The sequence below is a fragment of the Crotalus tigris genome, unplaced genomic scaffold (genome assembly GCF_016545835.1).
Source record: "Crotalus tigris isolate CLP2741 ecotype Arizona unplaced genomic scaffold, ASM1654583v1 scf7180000024430.1745191, whole genome shotgun sequence".
NCBI lineage: Eukaryota > Metazoa > Chordata > Lepidosauria > Squamata > Viperidae > Crotalus > Crotalus tigris.
Window position 1 is genome coordinate 1552665 of NW_024100597.1, and position 24802 is coordinate 1577466.

At 35.6% G+C, this 24802-nt stretch overlaps 1 protein-coding gene across 9 annotated transcripts; it reads left to right on the top strand.

The window, feature by feature from the left end:
- Nucleotides 1–21: 21 nt before the first annotated feature.
- On the top strand, nucleotides 22–23435 carry LOC120302382 (lysosomal amino acid transporter 1 homolog). 9 transcript variants are annotated; one of them, XM_039330658.1, is made up of 10 exons: nucleotides 22–107; nucleotides 1548–1603; nucleotides 9590–9681; nucleotides 13027–13352; nucleotides 14569–14698; nucleotides 14886–14976; nucleotides 17057–17175; nucleotides 20177–20272; nucleotides 21165–21350; nucleotides 22868–23435. In XM_039330658.1, the coding sequence occupies exons 4-10, from the start codon at nucleotides 13171–13173 to the stop codon at nucleotides 22961–22963; spliced, it is 900 nt and encodes a 299-aa protein (XP_039186592.1). In that variant the 5' UTR covers nucleotides 22–107; nucleotides 1548–1603; nucleotides 9590–9681; nucleotides 13027–13170; the 3' UTR covers nucleotides 22964–23435. The 9 variants fall into 9 exon arrangements, with proteins under 9 accessions (XP_039186592.1, XP_039186594.1, XP_039186589.1 ...); XM_039330660.1 differs by lacking the exon at nucleotides 1548–1603 and having other exon boundaries at nucleotides 59–107; XM_039330655.1 differs by lacking the exons at nucleotides 22–107; nucleotides 1548–1603 and adding an exon at nucleotides 7624–7845.
- Nucleotides 23436–24802: the final 1367 nt, after the last annotated feature.

Here is a 24802-nt window from a genome sequence, read left to right on the forward strand (position 1 = left end):
CTTCACAAATGAAAATGTTGCTTCCTTTTCTTAATAGTTGTAAAAAAGACTTCAGGAATTACATTATGACTACCTGCTTCGAACAAACATTCACAAGTACTCTTAAGGTTAGTAGTGAAATTTACCTGAGTATTAAGAGAATGCTATTTCTGCTGTACAACTGATGTATTGATTTGTGGGGTAGGTTATCTAGTTCAATGGTTCTCAACCTTTTCTTCATCACCAACCCCCTTTAAATACCTTTTGTGGCCACAGACCATGGCCATGGACCACTAAGACTTAACTCAGGACTTAAATGATAACATTTCTTCAAACCTTCGTGGACCCTCTGTGATGACATTGCAGCCCCCCATGGACCACAGGCTGAGAACCACTGATTTAGATAGCTAATGAAGTCTTCAAACTCTTTTTAATGAGTTCAGTCCTCAGCATCCCCAGTTAAAGGAGCAAGCAAAAACTTTTGGAAAAAATAATACTATGCTAGACAAATAAACAGCTTGATCTGACAGACTTATTTCTTACATTTTTGTGGTTTAAAAATTGAAGTTGAGGAATACAGTGTTAAAAAAAGCATATCCTCAGATTTAATGCTTAAGACAAATATGTTAAAGGTGACATTGAAAAAAAACCCAAAGCATATGCTTTGCTAAAATGCCTAAATTGAATAACATTAACACCTTTTGGATGATATGAATTCAAATTCTAGTAGCTAATAGTGTCATCAAGAATTTGAGATTCCTTTTTAATTCAAGAAGATTGATAATAAAAAAAATCACTTAGGAAAACTGATGAATTTTACTGAATGTTGGAAAGAAAAAAAATTGCTGGAATAAATATGAATATTTTGAAATAAAATCATATTGTTGTTGTTAGTTGCGAAGTCATGTCCGACCCATCGCGACCCCATAGACAATGTTCCTCCAGGCCTTCCTGTCCTCTACCATCTTCTGGAGTCCATTTAAGATCACGCCTACTGCTTCAGTGACTCCATCCAGCCACCTCATTCTCTGTCATCCCGTTCTTCTATTGCCCTCAATCTTTCCCAGCATTAGGCTCTTCTCCAGTGAGTCCTTCCTTCTCATTAGGTGGCCAAAGTACTTGAGTTTCAACTTCAGGATCTGGCTTTCTAAAGAGCAGTCAGGGTTGATTTTCTCTAGGATTGGCCGGTTTGATCATCTTGCAGTCCACGGGACTCGCAGGAGTCTTCTCCAGCACCATAGTTCAAAGACCTCAATTCTTTTGCGCTCAACCTTTCTTATGGTCCAACTTTCACAGCCATACATTGCAACATACATTGCAACCATGGCCTTGACTATATGTACTTTCTTTGGCAGGATGATATCTCTGTTTTTTAGTATGCTGTCTAGATTTGCCATAGCTTTCCTCCCCAGGAGCAAGTGTCTTTTAATTTATTATATTATATTATATTATTATATTATATTATATATTATAATATATTATATTATTATATTTAATACACACACACATTTTCTATGCATATGCCACGTCTTCGTATGGAATTGAAATGTTCCCCACCCTGCATGCAGCTCAGAAGTAGAGAAATAAAAGGAGATACAAGAAAGAGAGGTGACTGCTAATACAGGTATGTTAATGACACTTAATATTGCCACTTCAGAATATTCTGTAGAGTTTCTACAGGGGATCTAAAATTTTGTAAGATATTGTTTGTACAATATCTCAAATGGGTAACCAACCATTAACAAGCAGTTTAGGTTGACAATCTGTAACTCGTGGATAGATTGTATTTTTTGCATGCTTATACAGGTAATCTTTGACTTGCAACAGTTTGTTTAGTGACCGTTCAAAGTTACAACAGTGCTAAAAAAAGTGAGTTATGAGTGTTTTTCACACTTACAATCATTGTAGCGTCCCTATGGTCACGTGATCAAAATCCAGACATTTGGCAATTGACTCATATTTATGACGGTTGCAGTGTCCCAGGGTCATATGATTACCTTTTGCAAAGTTAGTGGGGAAGCCAGATTCACTTTAAAACCCTGTAACTTAACAGTTGCAGTGATTCACTTAACAACTGCAGCAAGGCAGTTCATAAAATGGGGCAAAACTCACTTAACTGTCTCACTTAGCAATGGAAACTTTGGACAATATGTAGTTGGACAATGTATGTAATCCTAGTTCAAACCTTAACATCATGGTTAAAAGGTTCAGATGGCAAATGAAATACTGTCATTTGGAACACATAGTGTTAAACTAGATTGACAGACAATCTGACATTGTAGAAAGTATCTTAAAGTAATGGGTAGAGCTGTGGTGGCGAACCTATGGCATGCATGCCAGAGGCGGCACTCAGAGCTCTCTCTGTGGGCACATGCGCTATTACCCCAGCCCCGCCTCCCCCCGCAGCCCCCTCACCAGCAGCCCCCCAGAGGAGAGTTGCCCCCAGGCGCGGCCCGCACGGAGCAGCACAGCCAAGCACATGGCAGCCAGGCAGCAGGGACAAGACTCTGCCCTCATGCTCCATATGATGCTGCGGGGTGCGGGCAGAGGGCATGGCCACCATGGTGCTGCAGGGCTGCCTGGGTGATCTGCGGCAGGCCATGGAGGCAGTGGGTGGCCCTGTGGGTGGGCAGAGCAAGATGGGGCAGGGGATGGAGCAGGGGCATGCAGGGTGGGGGGGTGGCCCTGTGGGCGGGCAGTGGGTAGCCCTGTGGGCGGGCAGAGCAAGACAGGGCAGGGGATGGAGCAGGGGCAGGCAGGGCGGGGGGGCGGAGCGAGTAGAGGCAAAATGGGGGGAAGGGGCAGTTTTTGGGCACTCAGTCTCTAAAAGGTTCGCCATCACTGGGGAGAAGAAAAAACATCTGCTTAAAATCATTTACTCCTGTAGAACAAGTCTATCTAAGAAATAAGCTGCCCAATAAGCAATAGTTACTGCAGATCTTTAGATCTTAGCCATATTTATCCCTTGCTGTCTTAAAGTTGTCCCTTACCATCTTAACCCTATCTCATTACTTTCCTATTTCATAAAAACATTGTTAGTTCACTATTATTCTCTGAAGTTGCCATTATTTTAAAATGATTCAAAACTTCTTGAACAGAAATAAAGCAGTCTAAATTTCCACTATATTGTAGAGATCAATTTTTCTCATAAAATTTTAAAAAATAAACCAATAATCTCTATTACATAAACCAAAGAAATGGTTCCTCATATTCACAATATAACTTTCTAGCATTGTCCCTGAGGTTTGAATTTATCAAGTGCCCAAGTTTACACATTGCATAAAAACTGAGAAACAGAAAATTGAGCATTGGCCTTTCAGGCCCAGCTCAGTAGTAAAAGCGATTGAATTTTGCTGTCAAGTACATTAGGGAGAAAGATCACAAAACAGAGATAAATCAGATTAACACTTTAAAAGATAAATGGTATTTCAGCCAAATTTAATTTTACTTTAGAAATGTGCAAACTCATCAAAAGCTTTTACTGTACATCAAACACATGATACTGCACTCTGAAATTCATCACGGGACCTTCATAATCATTTTTCAATGACGTTAATAACGTCTCCACCCACTTCCATAGCAAACTGTGTGGACGATTAGTTCTCTTGATCTGAGAAACGGAAGTGAAAATCCAGTCCAATGGAAACCAAAGTAAAGTTCCTTCTTACTCCTTTTGTTTTCTGTTAGCTACTTCTCCCCCACTTTTACTACTTTTCACTTTTGAGATGACTTCTACTGATAATCACTTAGGGCAGGGGTGTCAAATTGCCGGCCCGCGGGAAACCTCGCCCACCCCATTGCCGGCAATTGCAAAAAACTTCTGATATGTTGCGTGACGTCACATGACATCACGAGTTTGACATGTCTCACTTAGGGTGTTTTGAGGGAGCTTAGATGATTACCTGATGGAAATGTTTATCTATTGCACTTGCTATTATGATTCTTTTGTAAACCACACTTCCAGATTCAAAAAGAATATGCTTTGGAATATTTCTTGCTAGGGCTATTTACTTTCTGCCTTATTGATGTGCTTTGCAAAGGAATCTGGTTAGCAACTGCAGTATGCTGAGTGAGCTAGACCAGAGGTCCCCAACCTTTTGGGCACCAGCGATCGGTTCCATGGAGAGAGGTTTTTCCGCAGACCGGAGAGGGTGTGGTTTTGTGTGGTGCCAGCATCCTGCAGATGGGGCTTTCCTTATTTGTGCGGACTGGTTGCTGGCATGCTGTGGCCCAATACTGGTCCACGGACCGGGAATTGGAGACCCTTGAGCTAGACTGAGCAATGGTCGAGCTGCTCTTCTGTGCACAAGATAAAATAAAATCAGATGCATTTTAAAAATAATGGTACATACAACCAAGAGAACTTTGAAACTTATTTTTTAATGAACATTTCATACATATGTGAGAAGGAATTCTTTAAAGATCTAATACAGTGAATTGAGTTTGCCTGTCCTTTTCTTCAGCATAAAAATGGTTATAGAGATAATATTGTGTCCTTACTTATTTAATATTCCAATCACAACTGCAGATAGCTTTACAGTTGTTAAAATATTTACAATATTTTTAAGAGAGGAAATAATTGCCTGTATTAGCTATATATGTACAATTCATTTTTCTTTCCAGACTCATGTGATTGTTTTATCTAACTTGGTCACTTAATTTGATTTGCACCTAACATTTAATAATAAAGTTAGTGTTCTGGGCTAACATATCAACTTTCCTCTTGATGTATCTATGTATCTCTCCATGAGAAGGCAATAATGACTCCTTATTCTATTGAAAGTCTGTTTTATCTATTTCAGAGAATAAAACAAATAAGATTTTTTTTCTTCTTACAGCAGTAATTTTTCTTGGGGCATTAAAAATATTTCCTAGAATTAATGTTAAGAACAATCTTATCAATACTAGGTGTCTTACTTTGATTAACATTAATGTGAAAAATAGCCTCCAGATATTTTGAGAAACGTGCCACACAATTCAGAGCAGATACAAGCCTTTTTGCATATCCTCTTTCTCTTTCCCACACATTTTCACTCACAAGGTGGCACTCACAATCTAGCTCTCTGCATGTACTGTATTTGTTAAAAATGCATATGAAGCTTCAGAACATGAATTTTAACCATACTCATTAAAAAGGGGCCAGATCATTGTGAAAGAATCATTTTATTCTAATAAGAAGTGCCACACTAAACAAGATTCAGACCCTTGTTTTTGTTTTTAAAAATGCCAGATATTTTTATGGTTTGTGTTGGCTGAAGCAATAGCAATAAAGTTTAGACTTATATACCACTCCACAGCATTTTCTGAGAGGTTTACAAATGTCAGCATTTTGCTCCCAACAATCTGGGTCCTCATTTTACCGACCTTGGAAGGATGGACAGCTGAATCAACCCTGAGCTGGTCAGGATCGAATTCTGCATTCTGACTGCACCACCAGTCTGACTGCTCCTTTCCCATTCTGTACCTTTCCCATTCTTCACTCCTCACTTTAGCTTGGTGCAGCTATCACTCTAATTCTAAAGACTGGTAGTGCATCTTAAAGCTGCTGACGGGAAGAGATGTGAATGTTTTTGCCACAAGAATTCCCAGGAAGCTCTGGCTATGAGTTCCTGGAATTCTAGGCCTAAGTAAAACTGAAGTTTGGTAAAGGGTTCTATTTAAGGGGGGTGGGTGGGCAGCTACTTTAGAGTTGTTCAAAGTTTATATAAAAATCATATTGAGAATGGATTATTATAAAACCCCTAAATATGGCTATAAGTGTGGTAAATATAACAAGTTGCTATTATCACAGGCATCACTAGATTGTTAGGATTTTTTTCAGCAGAAAATTTGGAAATGATGTATTGATTGAAAACCCTACATTGATCAGATTTAGACTGTTAAAAGATTAGGAGCAGATAAACACATGCTTTATTCATAAGCAAACTTCCTTAGTAAGAACTAAGGAGCAAGCTTACCGATATACACAACAGGGTCATGTTTATTTAAAAAAATGATGTACAATATGCCATTTTAAGAAAAGATGAGGCTTCTTTAAAGAAAAAACATGTGAAAGGGAAAATTCTTTAATATTTCAGAAAGAAAAAATCTTTAAGGAAGGAAGATACAGCATGTGTGCTCATGCCTACTCGGAAGCATCTTTCTGCTTTTGGACTGAAACATCCAAAGATTGGATGTTTCAAGGTTATGAGCATTTATTCATGCAGTTATGATAAATGAAACCAGATTCAATTATATATAATGATCTTGATTTTTTTTTCAAGTTTATGTGGAAAATAAAGTTTTAATGAATATCAGCAAGATTTGCTAGTTCATTCAGGATGTGAAGTATTTTCCAAATTATTTTGAAGCATGTATAGTAATAATTGCTTTATTACACCATAGAAAATACTGCTTGCAATAATCTATAAGCAGCCAAAATCTATGAAACTTTTACCATCCCTTATATTCTGTACCAATATGGAAGTGTATCTCAGCATGAATGTGTCATTTAATACCTTAACTGATTATCACTGCTAGATCCATTGTTCCATGAATTTTAAAGTCATTTTAATTATCGATCTAAGCAAGTGGTCAGTGTCACTGGTAGACCAATGGAGAACATACTACAAGTGCACACTTAACAATTAGTACCATTAGTCTTATGAAGTTACAAGTAAAAGTAACACCAGAAATTGGTTGAAAGTTCAGTTAATCAGGGAAAGAAAAATAGTAACTAAAAAGTAATAATTTATTAAAATACTAATAGTAACAATTTTTATTTATTATATGCTATCCACAGTCACCTTTGGTGAGATGGTCAACTAAATAAATTTGAGAAATAAACAAACACAAAAATAAATAAAGCAATAAACAAAGTAATAAGGTAATGGTGGTGGCCACCTCCATGTGGTTGAAGTCCTGCCATTTTTTGCTTACATCATGAGGCAGGGTTTTGATCACATGCTTGTAACTGCCATCTTGATCACTCCCTGCAGGCCTTCTTGTTTTTTCTACAATTCCACAATGTTTATTTGGTACTCTCAAAAATCCAGATATATATTTGTTTGGTCTTATTGGTGGAAGATAATTCCCAATAGAGACCTAACATTTTGGAGCAATGCCTTATTTTTTTCCATTTCATTACTTTTTTTGTGTACTGAATTTAATACACACTGAATCTCATATTATCCTGGGGGGGGGGAACCTGTATGTGCTTAGGCTACCACACAAGGTAACTGATAGGGATGCGTTATGTTCTAAAAAAACAAAACAAAGGCAAAGCAGTATCTCATTTCCTTGGTCACGAGCAGCCGTTTTATGCAACGCCTTTTATCGTGAGGAAAAGTATATGAGCAGGATGGAAACAGGCACTGAAACCATAATGAATTGCCAAGAAATTTCTTTGATTTATACCTCATCTTTTTTTATTTCTAGAATACTCAAGGGTGTGTGTAAGATCCACGTTTTAAAGCAAATTCTGGTTTAAATTGAGACGCGGGATAAAATAATAACCTGGAGACTTTTTTTCCAGGATGTCCCTACCCAACAGAGCAGCGCCGGGACGATGCAAACGTTGACTGGGATGTCTGGAACTTCCGGCCCCCAAGATACCCCCCCAACACCCCCCCCCGAAACACTCACAGACACAGATACACGAGAAACTATTCTCCCCTCCTGGAGGATCGCCTGCGAAAAGGCGCCTGGCGGGCAGCAGAGGGAGCTGCCAATCCTCAGCCTCCTTTCTCTCTTCCTCCACTGCGGCCGAAGGAAGGAAACGGCCGCTCGTACTTGGTGCCGCTGGGATGCACTTCGCCGTCCTGCTGCTTTTGTTGGCCGGGTCGAAGGAGAGAGGAGGTTTGAACCGCGGGGGGAAGCGGGCAGACGGTAAAAGAAAGCAGCCAGCGGGACCGAAGTGAAGACCGATTTGGAAAACCAGGGATAGTGGAGCCAGCCTTTAGGAGGCTTCTCCCGGGTCAGATAAGAACCATCCCTGACCTCTCCAAACACTGAGCCCAAAGCCTTGAGCCAAACATCTGCCTGGTTCTTCCTAGCGCTTCATCAGCCTACGTTGGTTTAAGGTTTTAAAGCGACCATTCTTCAACCTGGTGGCTTTCGGATATTTTGAACTTCAGTTCCCGCAGTTCCCATCCATTAAGGATGAAGGGTAGGCTAGGGTAACAGTTATGAGAATTGAAGGCCAGCATAGCTGGAAGGCACCTGGTAGAGGGGTGGGAGGAGAGAAAGAGAACGTGAAATAGAAACATGAAATTTGGCATTTTTTTATTATTGCTCTTAAGAGAATGATGGGAACCAATGGTGGGATTCAGCCAGTTCACACCAGTTCGGCAGAACCGGTAGCTAATTTTTTGTTGCCCAGACCCAGAATGGACTTCCAGAAGCAGCATCCACACAGAGAACTGGTTGTTCACATATTTGAATCCCACCACTGATGGGAACCCGACACTTCTGAAGGGCACCAAGCTGAGGAAGGAGAGGAGAATTTAGTTGTAGGTGAAAGTTCTTCCTTTGATATATTCAGAATAATTTGTCAGTGTCAGATAGCTAGTGAATATGCAGAATTTCATCTATCCAGGCATTAATCCTGTTCCTAAACTCATAGGCACAATTTCAAAGATCAAATCTTTATGTGAAGCTCCAAATTTGAGATAACAGGCATTTCCCCCCTTCCACCCATTCTTTCTTGCTTTCCATGGATATTTGAAAAAGGCTGCCCTGGAACTGAGGGGACTTACCTTTTTTTGGCAACTGTAGCATTGCTTAAGATTAATTATCTCTTTACAATGACAAGAAAATGAAGAAGTGGTGGAAGGATGCTGAAGGGCTAGTCTCTCTATTAATCTGTGATTACTGTATGATATTAGCTCCTGTTCAGTCTCCCTGTTAGCAAAGTGTGATTGTGAGGTATCTTCACACATGGCATTGCATCATAATGTGGCTTATGAGGGTTTGGCATAATGTTTTATATACATTATTCACTGTGATTTGTAAACCCAATTTATGGTGTAAAACAGTGTCTGAACCAGATCATTCTCTTTGCATATGTATATCTAGTAGGAGATGGCTAGTTCTTTTCTGCTAATTACATTGTTGGGAATTGTTTACTTTGGAGATTATTTTTGAATCTTCTTGCCTGAAATATAAACCATTGTTTTTAACAGTTAAGCTCCAAAGGTTAAGGTGTAGAACTGGGTTAAAAGCATATGCCAACCTTGGCTATGAGCATACCTGACAGGTTTTCTATGAAAATTTGCTATAGTAAGATCATTGCTTTATTTGCTATAGTAAGATTATTGTAGTAAGATCATTGCTGGTATGGACTAAACATTAACTAGCAACATACAGCAGAATAACAGGAATCTAAGGAGATATTGTAAAGGCAGAAAGCCAAAGCTCAGACCTTCAGCCTCATAAGAATTGTAGGCTTACCTATATAAATAATATTGCTTGCTTTCTCTAATACTTCTTTAGCTAAGCTTTATAGATGTCCAGTTAAGTTTAGGGTGTAAATATCGCTGAATAAATTTGGGCATCCTCCTAGAAGGGAATGAAGAAAGATATGATATCATAATTTGTTTGACTAAACCAAATTGTTTTGTTTTTATTAAAGGATACAAGACGTTAATTTTTACCAATATTCACTACCAGTTTGATGTTGTTAGAGTTTTCTCAGAGGCCTTTCAAGAACATGCAGACCCTGAGGTAATGAAGTGTATTCTACTTTAATAATACATTGCATTGATTTCCCTCCCACTGTATTACTGTTTTAGTTTTACAGCTGTTTGATTTTTTTTTCTGATTTCACATTCTTTGTCTCCATTTCAAACTGTAAAAAAATGGTGATAAAATATAGTCTTTTTTAAAAAAAATGTTAGAGTTTTTGAGATGTTAGAACTAAGACAATGAACTTAAGGAAAAGTACTAATTTTCTAACACTGTAGTCACTTCTCTAAGAGTAAGATCCCCACTAAACTCAAAAGGCCGTCTGAATTTGTATGTGAAGATTGCAGTGTAAGACAAATCAATTAAATTAATAATACGACTTTGAATAATAAAGAGACTTAGATATATTTAGTTAAATAGCAAACAATAAAATGTACAGTACATTAGTATGGCTTTCAAATTCTCTTTTTCAACATAAGGGAAAAAGTAATCTCTTTCTATTAGTATAATAAATTGCCAATAAACTGTAACATCAATGAGCAATATACAGATGTGAAATTCTCTGAGTTTCTATAGATTTTTAAAAGAAAAAAATAAATACTTTTAAAGAAAAAAGTTTTGTCTGTTATTTAAATTTCCAAAACTAAAATAAAATTTAATGTCATATCTGTATAAGCAGTATTTTGCAATATCTGTTGTAATATGGGATACAAGCTGAAGGCATTTGAAGGTGATTAATTGATTCACATCTGATAATCTTTACATTCTAGTAAAAACAAATATATTCCAAAAACAAAATCTCATCTTCAGTAAATCACATTATATTGAGGTATTGAAGGGAGATTGGGAGACCTGTGTCATGTGTGGCCTCAGCTGTATAAAGTCACTCAGTGATTTGGGGCCAGTCATTCTTTTTCAAGGCAAGTTGTCTCACAGAGGTGGTATTGTGAGGATAAAATGAAGTAACATCCTAAGTCTACTATTTAACACCTGAAAGTCCTATCTTTTATACATAACAGGTACTATCTAAAATTGCAGATGTGAAAGATTCCAGTTTTTCTGCAATCAGTCCATCTCACTGTTTCTTAAATGTACAGTACCTTATATACATATTTGGGATATCTACTTTGTTAATTAGCACTAGGCAAGTATTTAGAAGAGAGCAGATGTGTGAAAGCATAACCCTTGCCTCTGATCACCCTTAGATATGTTTGGATGAGCGCCTGGTGAGAACAGGAGAGTTGGGTAGATATGAGTGTGTGGCTAGGCCAGGAGGTCTGTTGAGTGCTGTAGGCAGAAGCCATTCTGAGTAGGTACTCCTTGATGGGGCAGGTAAGTAGGCTTTTGGGTGACTGGAAATTGGAAAGTCTCTAGCCTGGGGACGGGTATGGAAAATTAAGGGTGTACCTTCTTTGCCCGTGTTATACCTTTGCTCTGCAAGCTGCACTGGCTTCTAGTTTGTCTCCACATGTAATTCAGGGTCTTGGTTATTACCTACAAATCCCTACATGACATGGAGTCATGATATTTGAGGGACCGTCCTGCTCCTATCATTTCTACACATCCCCTTAGATTGGGGAAGAGGGTCAGGTCAAAGTTAGGTCGTTATTTTAATCTTTTCTCTGATTTCATAATACTGAATACATTGATATATTGCCTTCATATTTCGTTAATGTTTCACTTTTAGGAAGTTACATTCAGTCCTTTAATTTTCAAGAAAAATTAGTTACACAGAATGTGTATTCACATAATATGGAGAATTACTTTTAAAATCCCTTAGCTACTGTTATTTATATTTTAGGTAAAATATATGACAACAAAACAGGATATTCATATTAATCATTGTAACTATATAACCTATACCTATAATGATTCCATATTTTTAAAACACAAAATATAAACATATCTTAAAGGGTTAAAATGTTATCTTTCATTCTAATGCATATTTGTTCCTAAATATTTCTGAGTTATTTTTCCTTGAGTTAAACATTTTTCTATATCAAGAATCAGTTCTTTTGTATTAAAAAATTAAGTTATATAAATAGTATAAAGAGCTTTATAGCATCTTAAAGAAAAAAATGAGCTAAACAAAATTATTTTTAGAGTTATTTATTTATTTCAAAGTATGTTTTATATAGTAAGCTATCTATCTGGAAATTATTCCAAAACAACTTTACAAATGCCATTCTATAAATGATAATAATTAAAATATAAAATATTCCATCCAAATACAATATTTACAAAGAGTATAACTCTGTGAAAAAGATTTGAATGAAATAAACCAGGGTTGTACAAGAAAGAACATTGCATTTATGCTGGAAACTGCTTTGCTCTGTTGAGCCGTGTGCTGTTTTATATTGGAAGATCTTAGATGGAAAGAAGAATTGGAAGAAGTAAGAAGTAACAAACTCTTTCTGTCAGGAAAATAGCAGTTTCCTCTTTCCACTCCCCCCCCCCCCGCTTCCAATGCCATTAACATTTGGATAATGGTCAAAAGGATGCGACATGATACGCATACAGAACAAATAGAGTAAATTAAACTCGGGAGAACTGTGGCAAATCTCTTTAAAAAGCTCAGTTGTTCGATTCCATATATTTAAATGTTTTAGTAATAGGCATCCATTCTTATAATGTGAAAATGGCAAATTATTATAAAAAATAAATGTGATAATTGTTTTTGCTTTCTTCTGTTATGTCTATTTGCTAATATTCCTCTTTTCCAAAACAAATTCTATGCCCACCTATATGTCTTCCTCAGTCTCGGATTTCTACCTGAGGCCTAGGAGTTTGAGAGTTCTACTCAGTTATTTTGGCTGTTCCTAGCACTGCACTCTTCTGGACAGAGAGCTGTGATGTTTTTCATGGGATCTGTTGGAACCACTTTTCCAGTTTTGGTGTCACAGCTCAAATGGTCCTACCGTCATCTTCTTGGCCTTTACTTTCCACATCCTCTCTAGTTCATCCTTCAGGCCCTGGTACTTCCCCAGCTTTTCACCACTGCTGTCTTCTGGTTCTTGTTTACAACCACGAAGTCTGTTTGATTGGCTTCCATATATGTATGTATGTATGTATGTATGTATGTATGTATGTATGTATGTATAATTTTATTAATTATGAGACCACAGGTTTTTATTTTTTTCCAGATTGAATACTTAAGAGCTTTAAACTCCTTTTAAACTTTGGTGTTGGACTTAAAAATGAACAATAACTATACAAAAATGTCGAATTTCAATCTTTAAAAATGTTTAAGCGCTGTGGGTTAATGTCTACAATATTTTCCTTGCTTTGAGTTTGCCTTTCATATGTGTCCAAATAGAATAATTTGGATCTGTCTTTTTAAATTGATGTATTCATGCTGGGTGTGTTATTTTGTTTGAATTGCAGACCCATCTGTGAGGTTGGAAGCAAATTATCCCTCTCTGTGTGGGAGCTTGGACAAGGGAAAGAACATATTCAAAATTGATAAAAGGATTTGTATGGGATTGAAAGCAGAGCCAAATTTGAAGTAATATCCCTGAACCTGAATAGATGGCTCTTCAGCTTCATCCCCCTGCTTTAAATATCTCTCCAGTAGAGGCTAAGAAATTGTGTTTTAATGGAACACCCTGGATTTGGCATCTTCTTGGAGAATGTGTCAGGAATGCATGGGAGTATTGGAGCATTCTGCTGGGACTGATCTCCATTGCCTGCTTTCTGTTTGCTGCACTGCCGTGAGTTGAAATCTTTCAGTATTTTTCAGCTTTATACATGAGCAATCTTGCCTGAGGCTTTATTCAGAAATTGCCAGTTTGGTTTATTCTTTGATGGATTTTTGTTTCTTTCTACATATTATAAATAGATTAGCCAGAGCAGCATGTTTCTTCTGTTTAAGGTACTGTGATGGTTGATGAATTATTCTATTGCGGTTGTGTCTTGAAAACACCAATCTATGTTATCTGAAACTTCTTCCTACAAGAGCAGTGGACACAATGTTTCCTCCTGCTTTATTTTGGAGGAAAAATGGATACACAACTATTTTTTGAAAATCAAGAAATAACCATTCTTGGCATATGTGGGATGCATTGCTCTGTATTCACTGGGCTCTTTCTGGACTCAGTTCCACGTTATGATTATGTGTGTTTTGAGGGAAAAATCTCCACAATGGGATGAGGCCGAATAATTAATAGCTCAATATTTTCTCAGTCATGAAATCCTAATGAATAATCCCTTAACTTCCATGCTTTGCTCATAGAAAGCCATTATGGTGTAGTAGTTAAGGGGCTGAACTAAAAATGGAGAGACCCAAGTTTTAGCCCTTCCTTGGACATGGAAGCCAACTTGGAGCAAGTCACTATCTCTCAGACCTAAATAGGAGAATATATTGATACTTTTGCTGTTTGAAGGAGGTGAGTGCAGTGCAAAACAAGTGGACTTTGCCATAAAACAGGACAAGAAGAACAAATTCATTCCTTGCTTGTACACTATGAATACAGGTAGTCCTCGATACACAATCGCAGTTGGAACTGGAAGTCTGTCATTAAGCAATACAGTCATTATAGCATCTGATTCTACAACCTTTTTTGCCACAGTTATTAAGCAAATCACTGTGTTTGTTAAATCAGCTGTCAAGCACCCAAATTTTGATAATGTTGCAATGGTCAGAAGTGGAAAGAGCAGTCATATCACTTTTTTTCAATGCTCTACGTTCAAACAGTTGTTAAATGAATGGTCATAAGTCACAAATTAATTAATAACTTGCAAGAGAAGGTATTTCTTGTACTCTGAAAATAATTACTGTCAATATTATATGGTTCTATTCAGTTCTATTTCAGAGGGCTCTTTTCGTCTCTATACTACCCTTATCTTTGTTTTTATCTGAGTTGACTGACATGCATTTTATGAACTCTGAATTGCTGGACAGCTCAGTTGTTTTGTTTTTTTCCCCAGTCAGCTCTATGTAGCCTACCAGAATGGAAAAGTGGAGCAAGCACTCTCTTTGGGTTTTCTGCTGTGTTGGCTTGCAGGAGACCTCACCAATTTTATTGGGTGCTATTTGACAAATCAACTTCCAATACAGGTAAATTTAGCTGTATTACACCTGACAAGGTTAATACACATAAATATGCACTTTTGAATGTTCTTTTTATTGAATCTTCTCTAAAAAGAAAAGAACAAGACTGAGTAAAACTTTTGATATGTATATTATTATATATTCTATCAATTGATATAAGAAATTATGCTTGATTCTTTTTACTTTTTTCCAGACTGTAACTGCAATTTTTTATATTAACATGGACATAATTGTGATATCTCAGTTTTTCTACTATAAGTTAAAAAATCAGAAGATAACAAAATGTAAGTGTTTTCAATTGAGATCTTTGCAGTAGTGTGTAATTTGTTCAATATTTATATGTGACATTTCAAACTGCCCAAACTATGCAAATTTAAATGGCATGATGGAGTTACAGAGCAAGATTGTTGCATTTAGAATTCTGTAACCTTAGAATAGTGTACATGAAACATCAGCAGAAAAACATGTTGACAAGATCAAGATGAAGATAAAAGCCTGAATAACTCATCACTAGCCTGGTTGCTGAAGGATATTTTGTTGTACTTGGCAAATTACAGCATGAATTTGTCCACAGTAACAGCTGTATGTATTAGTCCACAAAAAGGAAGTATACATCACATTCCATTAGTGCCATACATTTAACATCATTTGTGATCTTACTTCATTTCAACAGCATTAGGGCAGTTCCTGTCTCCCATAAGGATATAAGAGTGAGATGTAATCCCCAAAGGTCCCTCTGTGACATATTGTTCTATGTATTAGGGGTGTATTTTTAATCCCCTCTTTTTTGAACATATACGTCAATTCAGTGGTAGACCGTTTTCATAACCCAGACTTTTAAACTATCAAGGTGCAAAATTCCTACAAGCCCTATGTAGGGTTGAAAAGAACAATGACAGCAATATTATGGTACTGCAGACAAAATCAACTGGTTGTAAATTTTGAGAAATCTAAAATTCTGGTCTTTGCAAGAGACATCCAACTATCATAAACATAGTAGAGCATATTTCGTTTAAATACTTTGCAGTGGTTTTCCATTCTAAAGGAACCTGGAATGAGCACCAGAATTAAGTAACGTAGCTAACCCTTAGATGCTTTTTCTAGATAAAGAGAGACCAATTAGTCCTGCAACATTTTTTGAGGTCAGTTCATTGGCCTAAATCTTTTACAATGCACAAGTGGTCATTTATGCAAAGGAGGATGTACTGGAATCGGTGCAAACAAAATTCTTGAAATCAGTCCTTGCTGCTCCCAGTGGAACAGCAAATACCCAGTTAAGGCTTAAGATAGGAATGCCATAATCCAGATTAAGGGGTTGAAGGAAGTGGTTGAATTAATTGCTGAAAATCCGATTCTTTCAAGCTGGGCTGACCCCCCCCTACTTTTAACTAATAATTTTCCTTCATCCTGGAAATAGGCTGTTGAGCAGAAGCTGGCATTGTACAGGTTTTACAGAGTATTCCTAATTTCTTTAAGATATGACCAAGTAAAGGATAAAGGGTATGAGGAAGCTAAAGTAATAGGTTGCCCCAATATAACAGAAATTGGATACAACAAAGAAGGAGAAGCAAAATACTTACAAAATCTTGACTTTCCCCAGGCTGAGGATAGCATTTTTCCAAGCCAAGGCATAATATTTTACCATCTGCATTGGTGCGAGGCAGATATTTCAAAACCCCATTAACCAAGCATACCTGCCTGTTTGATTACAAGGAATTCAAACCTATTTTTCATATATTGTTGCACTATAAATTCTATAAGGATTTCAGGTCTCCTTATGTTCTTCCCCTAATATTTAAATTCCAAGGAAGGTCAGATAATTTGTATGTGAATCATCTGGAAGATTCAAAATCCTTTATTACTTGGTCAGTAACCAAATGTTGAGTTGCGCAATGAAAATAAGAAATCTGGTCCCTGGAATAACCATTTTATATTATTTATCGAATAACCACTTTTATATTATTTATCACTTCAGTTTACTATGTTTTAGGTGATGTGTGTTTTTATTCTATATATTGCAGTATTTTAGATTTACATCTGCCCAGTTAATTAACATGTAATTATAATAGGTTATCTTACATCTTTTCAACCTCCTTGTTATGTTGGTATTTTTTTTCATCCCTTTGATTTTACTTTTGTGTTGTATATTTTAAAAATTTACGAGACATTGAACAAATAAACATTACTGCTGCTACATAGGGTTATTGCAAAATGTCTCCTGCAAGATCAATGATGATAAAACATTTGAGTCAATATAAAAACCCTATGCTGCTCAAGTATATTATAATACTACCATTTATATTGCAAACAGTTTTTAAAGCAATCAAATACTTTGTTTGCCCTATTTTTCATTTGTCTTTCAAGGCGGAATGAAGTATTCTTGTATAGCCTGGGTCATGATATGCTTACTACTCTGTTTACTCTTACCTACTCAGCTATTAATGAGAAATAAAGTCCAGAATACTATTTTGGGATCCAATAAGGTAAATCCTTGTTTTAAATTACTGTCAAATTTGCCATGTAGATACATTAGGCAAGCTAACTTTGACTGATCTCCCAAAACAAAAACAAAACCCTACACAGAAATGGAGCTAGTTAGTACTTGGATGGGAAATCCCATGATTGTAGGCTATAATGGAAGTTGAAAAAAAAAAACATTCTGGAAGAAGACAGCAGCAAACCCTTTCCATATTTTGCAAAGAAAACTCTGTAGACATATCACTATAGTCCTCAGAAGATGAACTGTACCTGAGGGAATACTTATCTTAATATTTATGAACTATAAAGTATTTGTTTTTTTAATATATTTTATTAATTGTTTACAATAACAATCTTTACTGCTTAGTGAACAATGTGTTTCTGGGTTCATATATTTAAAAACAATAATAATTAATTTCTATAATTGATCAATATGTTAGTTGATAATATATTTCCTTGGTCCTCTCTTCTTCCAGCAATATTTTCCTTTTGTTTACGTTAAAGAAATATAATTCCTAATACTTTCAATACATATAGAGTTGGGTATAAACATTTTTCTAGTATTTATAAATATAACAATAACATCAACATATAACATCTTTTCTAATCATTTTATGTTTCAATTGTATTTATAGAACTCATCTTATTAATTCATTATATGTCCTGTTTTCAAGATTCTTATTTAAGCTTAATTTCCCCTCAGTACTGAAACCACTCTTATCAGTCATAATTTTTTCAAAATTCATTACCTTTGAATATCCAAACTTTTCATTCAAATACACTGTCTCAATATTTTTACATTTCATATATTATAAAAATATTATACAACTTATATATTTTATCCCTCTTACTATAGGGCCCCTTTATGTCCAAGCTTTGTCTATTCTTTTGACCATGTTCAAACAAGTATTTAATCATATAATACGCCATCTAGCAATCTTACTATAGGGCCTCTTTATATCTAAACTTTATTTTTTAACCATATTCAAACAGGTGTTTAGTCATTTAGTATTCCATCTGGTAAGTTGAATCACATCTCTTAAATCTAGTTCTAATCTTCTTCTTTTGCCAGGTCACTTTCTAAATCAGTAGGTTTAGCTTGCCAAGTTATATTTTTGTAGATATTGTTGGAGATAAAAAAGACAAATTAAGTAGAATATTCGCTTTTTGTCTCCCACGTTTTAATGATTCTCCTGACAGCTCTTTAAACTTGTCCTCAAGTTTGTTTTGAAGTCCTGGAAGATAAAGCATCTTTTTTATTTCCTTTGTTGTAGCAAAATTTTGCGGATTTTCTTTTGTTTGTATTAAGTTGTAGTTCTCTTCATTTGTAGCTCATATTTAAGTCATTTTCCTCTGATTTGTATTCTATTATCTGATTTATTTGTTCATTCTTTATTGTTATTTTTTGAGTGTTGTTTAATTGTGAGTTTAGGTTAGAAATATGTTCATTTATGTTATCAAAGTTGTTTTTAATGTCATCATGATTTAAGACAATTATCATTTGAATCTATCGCAGCATTGCATATATTTTCTCTTTGAATGTATTTGCTTTGTCTTCAGTCATTATTCCTGCAGGTCTCTGATGTTCCATGCTGGGGTCTTCAGGAGGAGGTGTTAGGCGTGGTTTTCTGTCACTTTTAGATAAATATACAACCTCCATTTTTTCTCCCTCCTCTAAGTAGTCTTTCACCAGTGCCATAGTCTCTTTAATTAGCTTTATCAAACCAGCCCATCTTAGAATCCAATCAACCAATCAATCTTGTGTAGTTCTTATCTTTATATATAGTTTTTGTAATCCAATACATTTTCAGCTATCAAAGCATCACTGAAAACAGTATTTTGTAACAGTTCTTCTTTTAAGGGGTTTTATGATTATCAGCCAGCCAAGATTTCTGTCCAAAGTATTTAACCACGTGAAAGCTTTCCAGTAACTTTCCCTGTAGAAGATTAGCCAAAGGCCAAAGTTTTTCTTTCTCTGCAAACAGTTCTTAAACTTAAAAATGCATCTCAGTGTGATTATAATCCCAGAAGGTCAGCAATTTCTAAACATATATAGTTTCACTCTGTATCAAATAGCCCAATGCTTTGTTCCCAGCTGGGTTTTTTTTTTTTTTTTTTTTTTGCTATTTTTGGGCATCTTGCCAAATATTGAATCAATGTAGCTATAGTTTTCTCTAATCTTCCACTAGGTGTCAGTAGCTGTCCATTTCCCAACTTTTGAAGCAAAGAGTTATTATTATTTATATATATATAATTTCATCAATACTTTTTCAGGTATGGAGCTTTAACAGTTTTCTTACTTTTCAAATTTGTCCAGACTGTAGTATTTTTGACCTCATTTCAATATATTTTTGTTCTCCATAAGAGTTTAATTTGCCGCTTCCGTCTATGGGAGGGTGGGGGTGTAGTTCCTTCCCTTCTCACTTTGGGAGGATTTTTGCTTCTTGGGTATATTTTCCAGTAAATTAGATACAAAATAGGAGGGAGAAGATCGAATTCCTCACCCAGTTTCAAGCACGCTGTTCACTGTTATTCTGGTTGGTGCCTTTGGACTTTGGCTGCAAGTAGCTTGAGCTGGTCACTGAGGTGTGGCCAACCTTTCTCCTTTCGGGTTAGAGGGCTTCCCCTGGATCGAGCAGGATGACCACCATTGTTCCACGATGATTGGGGTGCCCCTCTTTCTTTGTCACATCTCCGGGGCAACTTTAGACCCATTTAGGGTCTCCTGGCAAGGTGAAACTAGCCATGGGGTGTGGAGCTCCACAATCCCTCGGCCATGCATTACGGCACAAAACTGGATGTCTGAACTATAAAGTATTTGTAAAGATTGTATCAAACTCAAATTATATAGAAAATATCTAATAGCCCCAAGGTTTAGAATACTCAGTTTTCAGTTTTGACAAGCATTTCCATATTCACTGTTTTAATATCTAGCATGCTATTCACAAGTTATTTTAGAATTGCCTCCTGCAAATTTTAATATTTTTCTATTTGTTAACTCTTCAGAAGTCTCATGGCATTGTTGAAACATCAGGCTTCATTTGTGGCTATTTATCGTGTGTGTTTTACTTGGGATCTAGAATTCCTCAGCTCTATAAAAATGTAAGTTTATTGGTTCTGAAGATAATGTGGCTACCTATAACATTGATAGATAAAGTGAATGATCAATTACAATCTCACTTCTAAAATCACTGTAGACCATGTCACACATATTATTTGCATATCCAAAATTACAAATCATCCATTTGCAATTTAAAGATAAAAATCTTAAAAATTATGCAAATGATCAGTAAACAGCAATTACCATGGAAATATCGGTTGAGCTATGTTTGAAATAAGCTGAATTTGCTAAATGCTTACTGGTTTTAACAGGGGAATTCCATTTCATTTAGATTTAGTTTATTGAGAGCAATGCTAGATTTCACTGATTAAAAAGAAACAGGATTGGAATAATTATAACAATTTCTTCAATATCCATCAAAAACTGATAGTTTTAATAGAGCTCATTATTTGTGCTGAGTCATTAAAAATTTCCTGAGATTAAAGATGGCAAGGCTCTAGATCTGCATTTGAGATTAATATTGAATATTTTTTTACAAATGAAGCCTTTCAAGGAAACATTATAATGTTGAGTGCTTTTCTTCAGGATTCAAGTTTCTAAGTCATCTTTTCAATACTACCCCAATTTTCCATTCTTTTAATGACCACTAATTTATTTTTGCTAAATATTGAATAATAAATAAGAATGATTCCAATTGGTGGTTTCTTTTTTTTTTTCTAATTTTGGAAGATTTAAGGAAGGACATACTAGACTCCAATTTCATGTATGTCCAATTTCACTATATTTGATTAATGTAGCTTTCTGTGTTCCTATTTTTGTGTTGAATAGGAACTGTGGACAACGTGAATTCAAAAGATTACAATGGTCATGAAACAGTTATTTCAAATACATGATAAATTACTTATAACACTGCTTTGCTATATTATCTTTTAGTTCCAAAGAAGATCGACAGATGGGACATCTTATCTTTTGTTTGCATTAGCCATGATAGGAAATGGCACATATGGCCTGAGTCTTGTCTTAAAGTTACCTGCAACACAATATCTTATAAGTCTTTATTTCTGGCATCATCTCCCTTGGTTTATTGGGAGCTTTGGAGTATTGTTACTAGATATTTTTGTATCCTTTTCTAATGAAAATTGATAATCTTATTAATTCTTAATTAAATTAATAGGACTTTGTTGACAAATGATAAAGTAATAGCTATTTATCTGAAATATTTTTAGGGTTTTACATGTGATAAGGACTGCTAGTTTTCTTCATCAGATTTTTGATCAGTTGGCATAAGTTTATTGTTATTACAGAACAGAATATATATGTAGACATTTTAGTTAAGATGAAAACGTGTTTATATATATAGCTTGAATCTGCTAATTATTTAGGACTTATCTACAAATAGTCCTGCATTTACTTGGTAGACCATATTTGAACAATTTCTGAATGAAAATTTAATAATATAGTGTGTTTCTGCAAATTAGCTTTATTCTAACATTTGTATCCTCATTTTTTAACTTTCTTATTACACAAATCTAGCATAATACAAAAAATCAATGTCTTCAGTGCTGAATCTCTGGCTTGTAATTATAATAAAATGTTTCAAATATAATTTAATATTCAAACTGTTTTTCCTTTCCCATTGTCTTAATCCTTCATAAAATAACTATCAGTGCTTACTGATAAGTTATATTTAATGTATAACTCAATACATTTTTCTTATTGTCCACACTGTAATTATTATATTCTAACAGCTGGTAGCAGGTAATTTTGTTGAGTTCAGTGTTCTTGTTGCAATAGTTTCTTTCTCATAGCAAAGCAATAAAAAGAGTCTGTTCTTTGGTTGATTTTACACACAAGCCCACTTAGCAGAAAGAAGTAATTATCTGGGTATCATACCCTTCCCTCCTCTAGGCTATTTTGAAAACTGTTGATATAGAAGTTAAGTGGCTTTATGTTTGAATTAGAAATGTCAAAAAGAGAAAAAGCTATACAGGTAGTGCTCAATTTACAACAGTTTATTTGGTGACCTTTTGAAGTTACAACGGCACTGAAAAAAGTGATTTAGGATCATTTTTCACACGACCGTTGCAGCATCCCTGCAGTCACGTGATTCCCTTTTGCGACCTTCTGCCAAGCAAAGTTAATGGGGAAACCAGAGTCTCTTAACAACTGTGTTACTAACTTAACAACTGCAGCGATTCACTTAACAGCTGTGGCAAGAAAGATCGTGAAATGGGGCAGAACTCACTTAAGAACTGTCTCACTTAGCAACAAAAATTTTGGGCCCAATTGTGGTCATAAGTCAAGGACCTGTATATTTCCCAGTGATGTATATTTCCCAATATTTTTATTTCAAAGCAGAAATGAAAATCTCTCTCCCCCCCCCATGTGTGTGTGTTTGTATGTTTCTCTCTTATCCTCGTGCAGTTACCTATTGCAGCTTTGGAAGCAAGGAACATTTTCTTGTCCAGCTCCAGAGAAGGGATAAGCAGTGAATATATGAATTTGTTTTTGTATATTTCCTTGTTTTTGTATATGAGTCGTAAGAGTAATTTTTGATTTTTCTTAAATTATGCCATTTTCATTTTCAAGTTGGTTTTTTTTCACCTCAATAACATTTCTCTTAACTTTACATCCAGATAACTGCACAATTCATTATATACAGACAACAAAACAAGAGACTTGGTTCAATGGCCTTGGAGGTGGAACCCTTGCTGATAAATGAAGATTCTTAATGTGCACATTTCTTTGGTGTCGCATTCTTTTAGAGTAACTTGGAACTCTAGTTAAGTAGATTGTTGATTTGCATAGATCAATTCTGGATCCCTGCCAGTATATTCATTCTGAAGTCTTGATAACTTTGTAAGCAGGGAATGGTGCTAATTAGGTTCTTAAGTGATTGCCATATTATTAACATTAGTCTTAAAGCTGATTTATGATTAATCTTAAATTATTGCAACAAGTAATGAAGCCAAAACTAAAAGTTCCAGGGCAACTACATTGCTTGGATTTTAAGAATTGTAACTCTTAGATATTACCCAATTTTTGGAACATTGGATACCAGTTATTGTTATTTCCCTTTTTTATTGGTGTTAATTGTTAAATAAATTTACAGTTGCATATATAGTTCTTGACAATTTATACAATGTAATGCATGCTAACCGTGGCCAATGCAATATCATTTACTAAAAAGCTTCCGGTACTGTATTTTTTTCCTTGTTTTGTTGAAGAACCAAACATAGGAAGAAGGGAAAGAAACCGTCATGATAACTCCTTTGAAGTTAGCATTTCATAATGATTTTTAGATGGATAACCACATTTCACAGTAATAGTGCACTGAAAGTCCCAGTCTCACATGAAAGTAAGAACAGTTTACTGCAGGAATAGAAAATCTTTCTGTTGAGGCTTACGGCAACATCCATCCATGGAGAATGTTTTGGAAGCAACATGCTGGCAGGCAGCAGGGCTGAAGAACTCCATGTGCTCCATCTCTGTCAGTACTTATTCCTAACATTTGTGGTTCCTCCTGCCAATATCTGAACAATGGGAATAAAGATGCTGTGCTCAGTATTTTAAAATGAGACTTGCAGCTTGAATGCATAGTTTTTGAGTGCAAATATCAATTTTAATTCCACAAGTGTTTGTTTTAAAGTCCCACTAAAAGAACTACAATGTGCTTTGGAGTTATCCCAGCATTGTGTTGAAAAACTATACTCTTTCTTTTGAGTTTTAATTTCAAAATATGCTAGCTGTTATCAGTTACCATAAAAGCTTAGCAAGTACTGAACTTAGCAAGTTTGAACTGTGGTTTTCTGCAGCTGGTTCCTTTGGATGGTTGCCTTGCTTCTAATCCTAATGAGACTCTTAGGTTTTATTATGTATTGCTGCTTAGGCTGGAATTAAGTACAGAGGGATGTTTGAGTCAACTTTTTAAAAAGAATTAAATATTGAGCAGCATGGAATGATGCGGCCAAATTTTACGTTTCTGTGTGCATTTGTGTATAAAAACATTGTTTCTTTTGACTAATATTGAATTTTAATTTAATACATTAAACTAAGCACAAATACATACTTGAAGAGTAGAGTCTGTAGGATAGCAGGGTAGAGAAAAAAAGGCTGTGAATTCCCAGGGCATCTCTGAAACCTGCTTTAGGTTTCAAATTCCTGGTAAGTTTGATTTAAATACATGTATGTCTTTGTTTAATCTTAAAGCATCTGACTTCTCCTCCTTGGTTCTTTAATAAATATAGTCAATTGGAAATGGGAGATGATTTAATTATTTGCCAAATGTGTATGACATATTGTCAAAATGGCTGAGTACATGATTATAAGGACAAGAAAGTTCCAGAAAAGGAAATACTTCACAACAGCTTGCAAAAATAGTTCCTTAAACTGCACCAAACTCTTCCTTTTCCGAAGAACCTGTTCTATACTGTCCCATCCATGTCCAAGGCTTCAGATTCTAAATGATTTCTTGGTTTACTGAAGGCTCTGGGAGGTGCAGTAGCACAAGCGATGTTTGAAGCATCACTGGAAAAAGTAAAAAATAACTCAAATCTGATGTCAGCATAGTT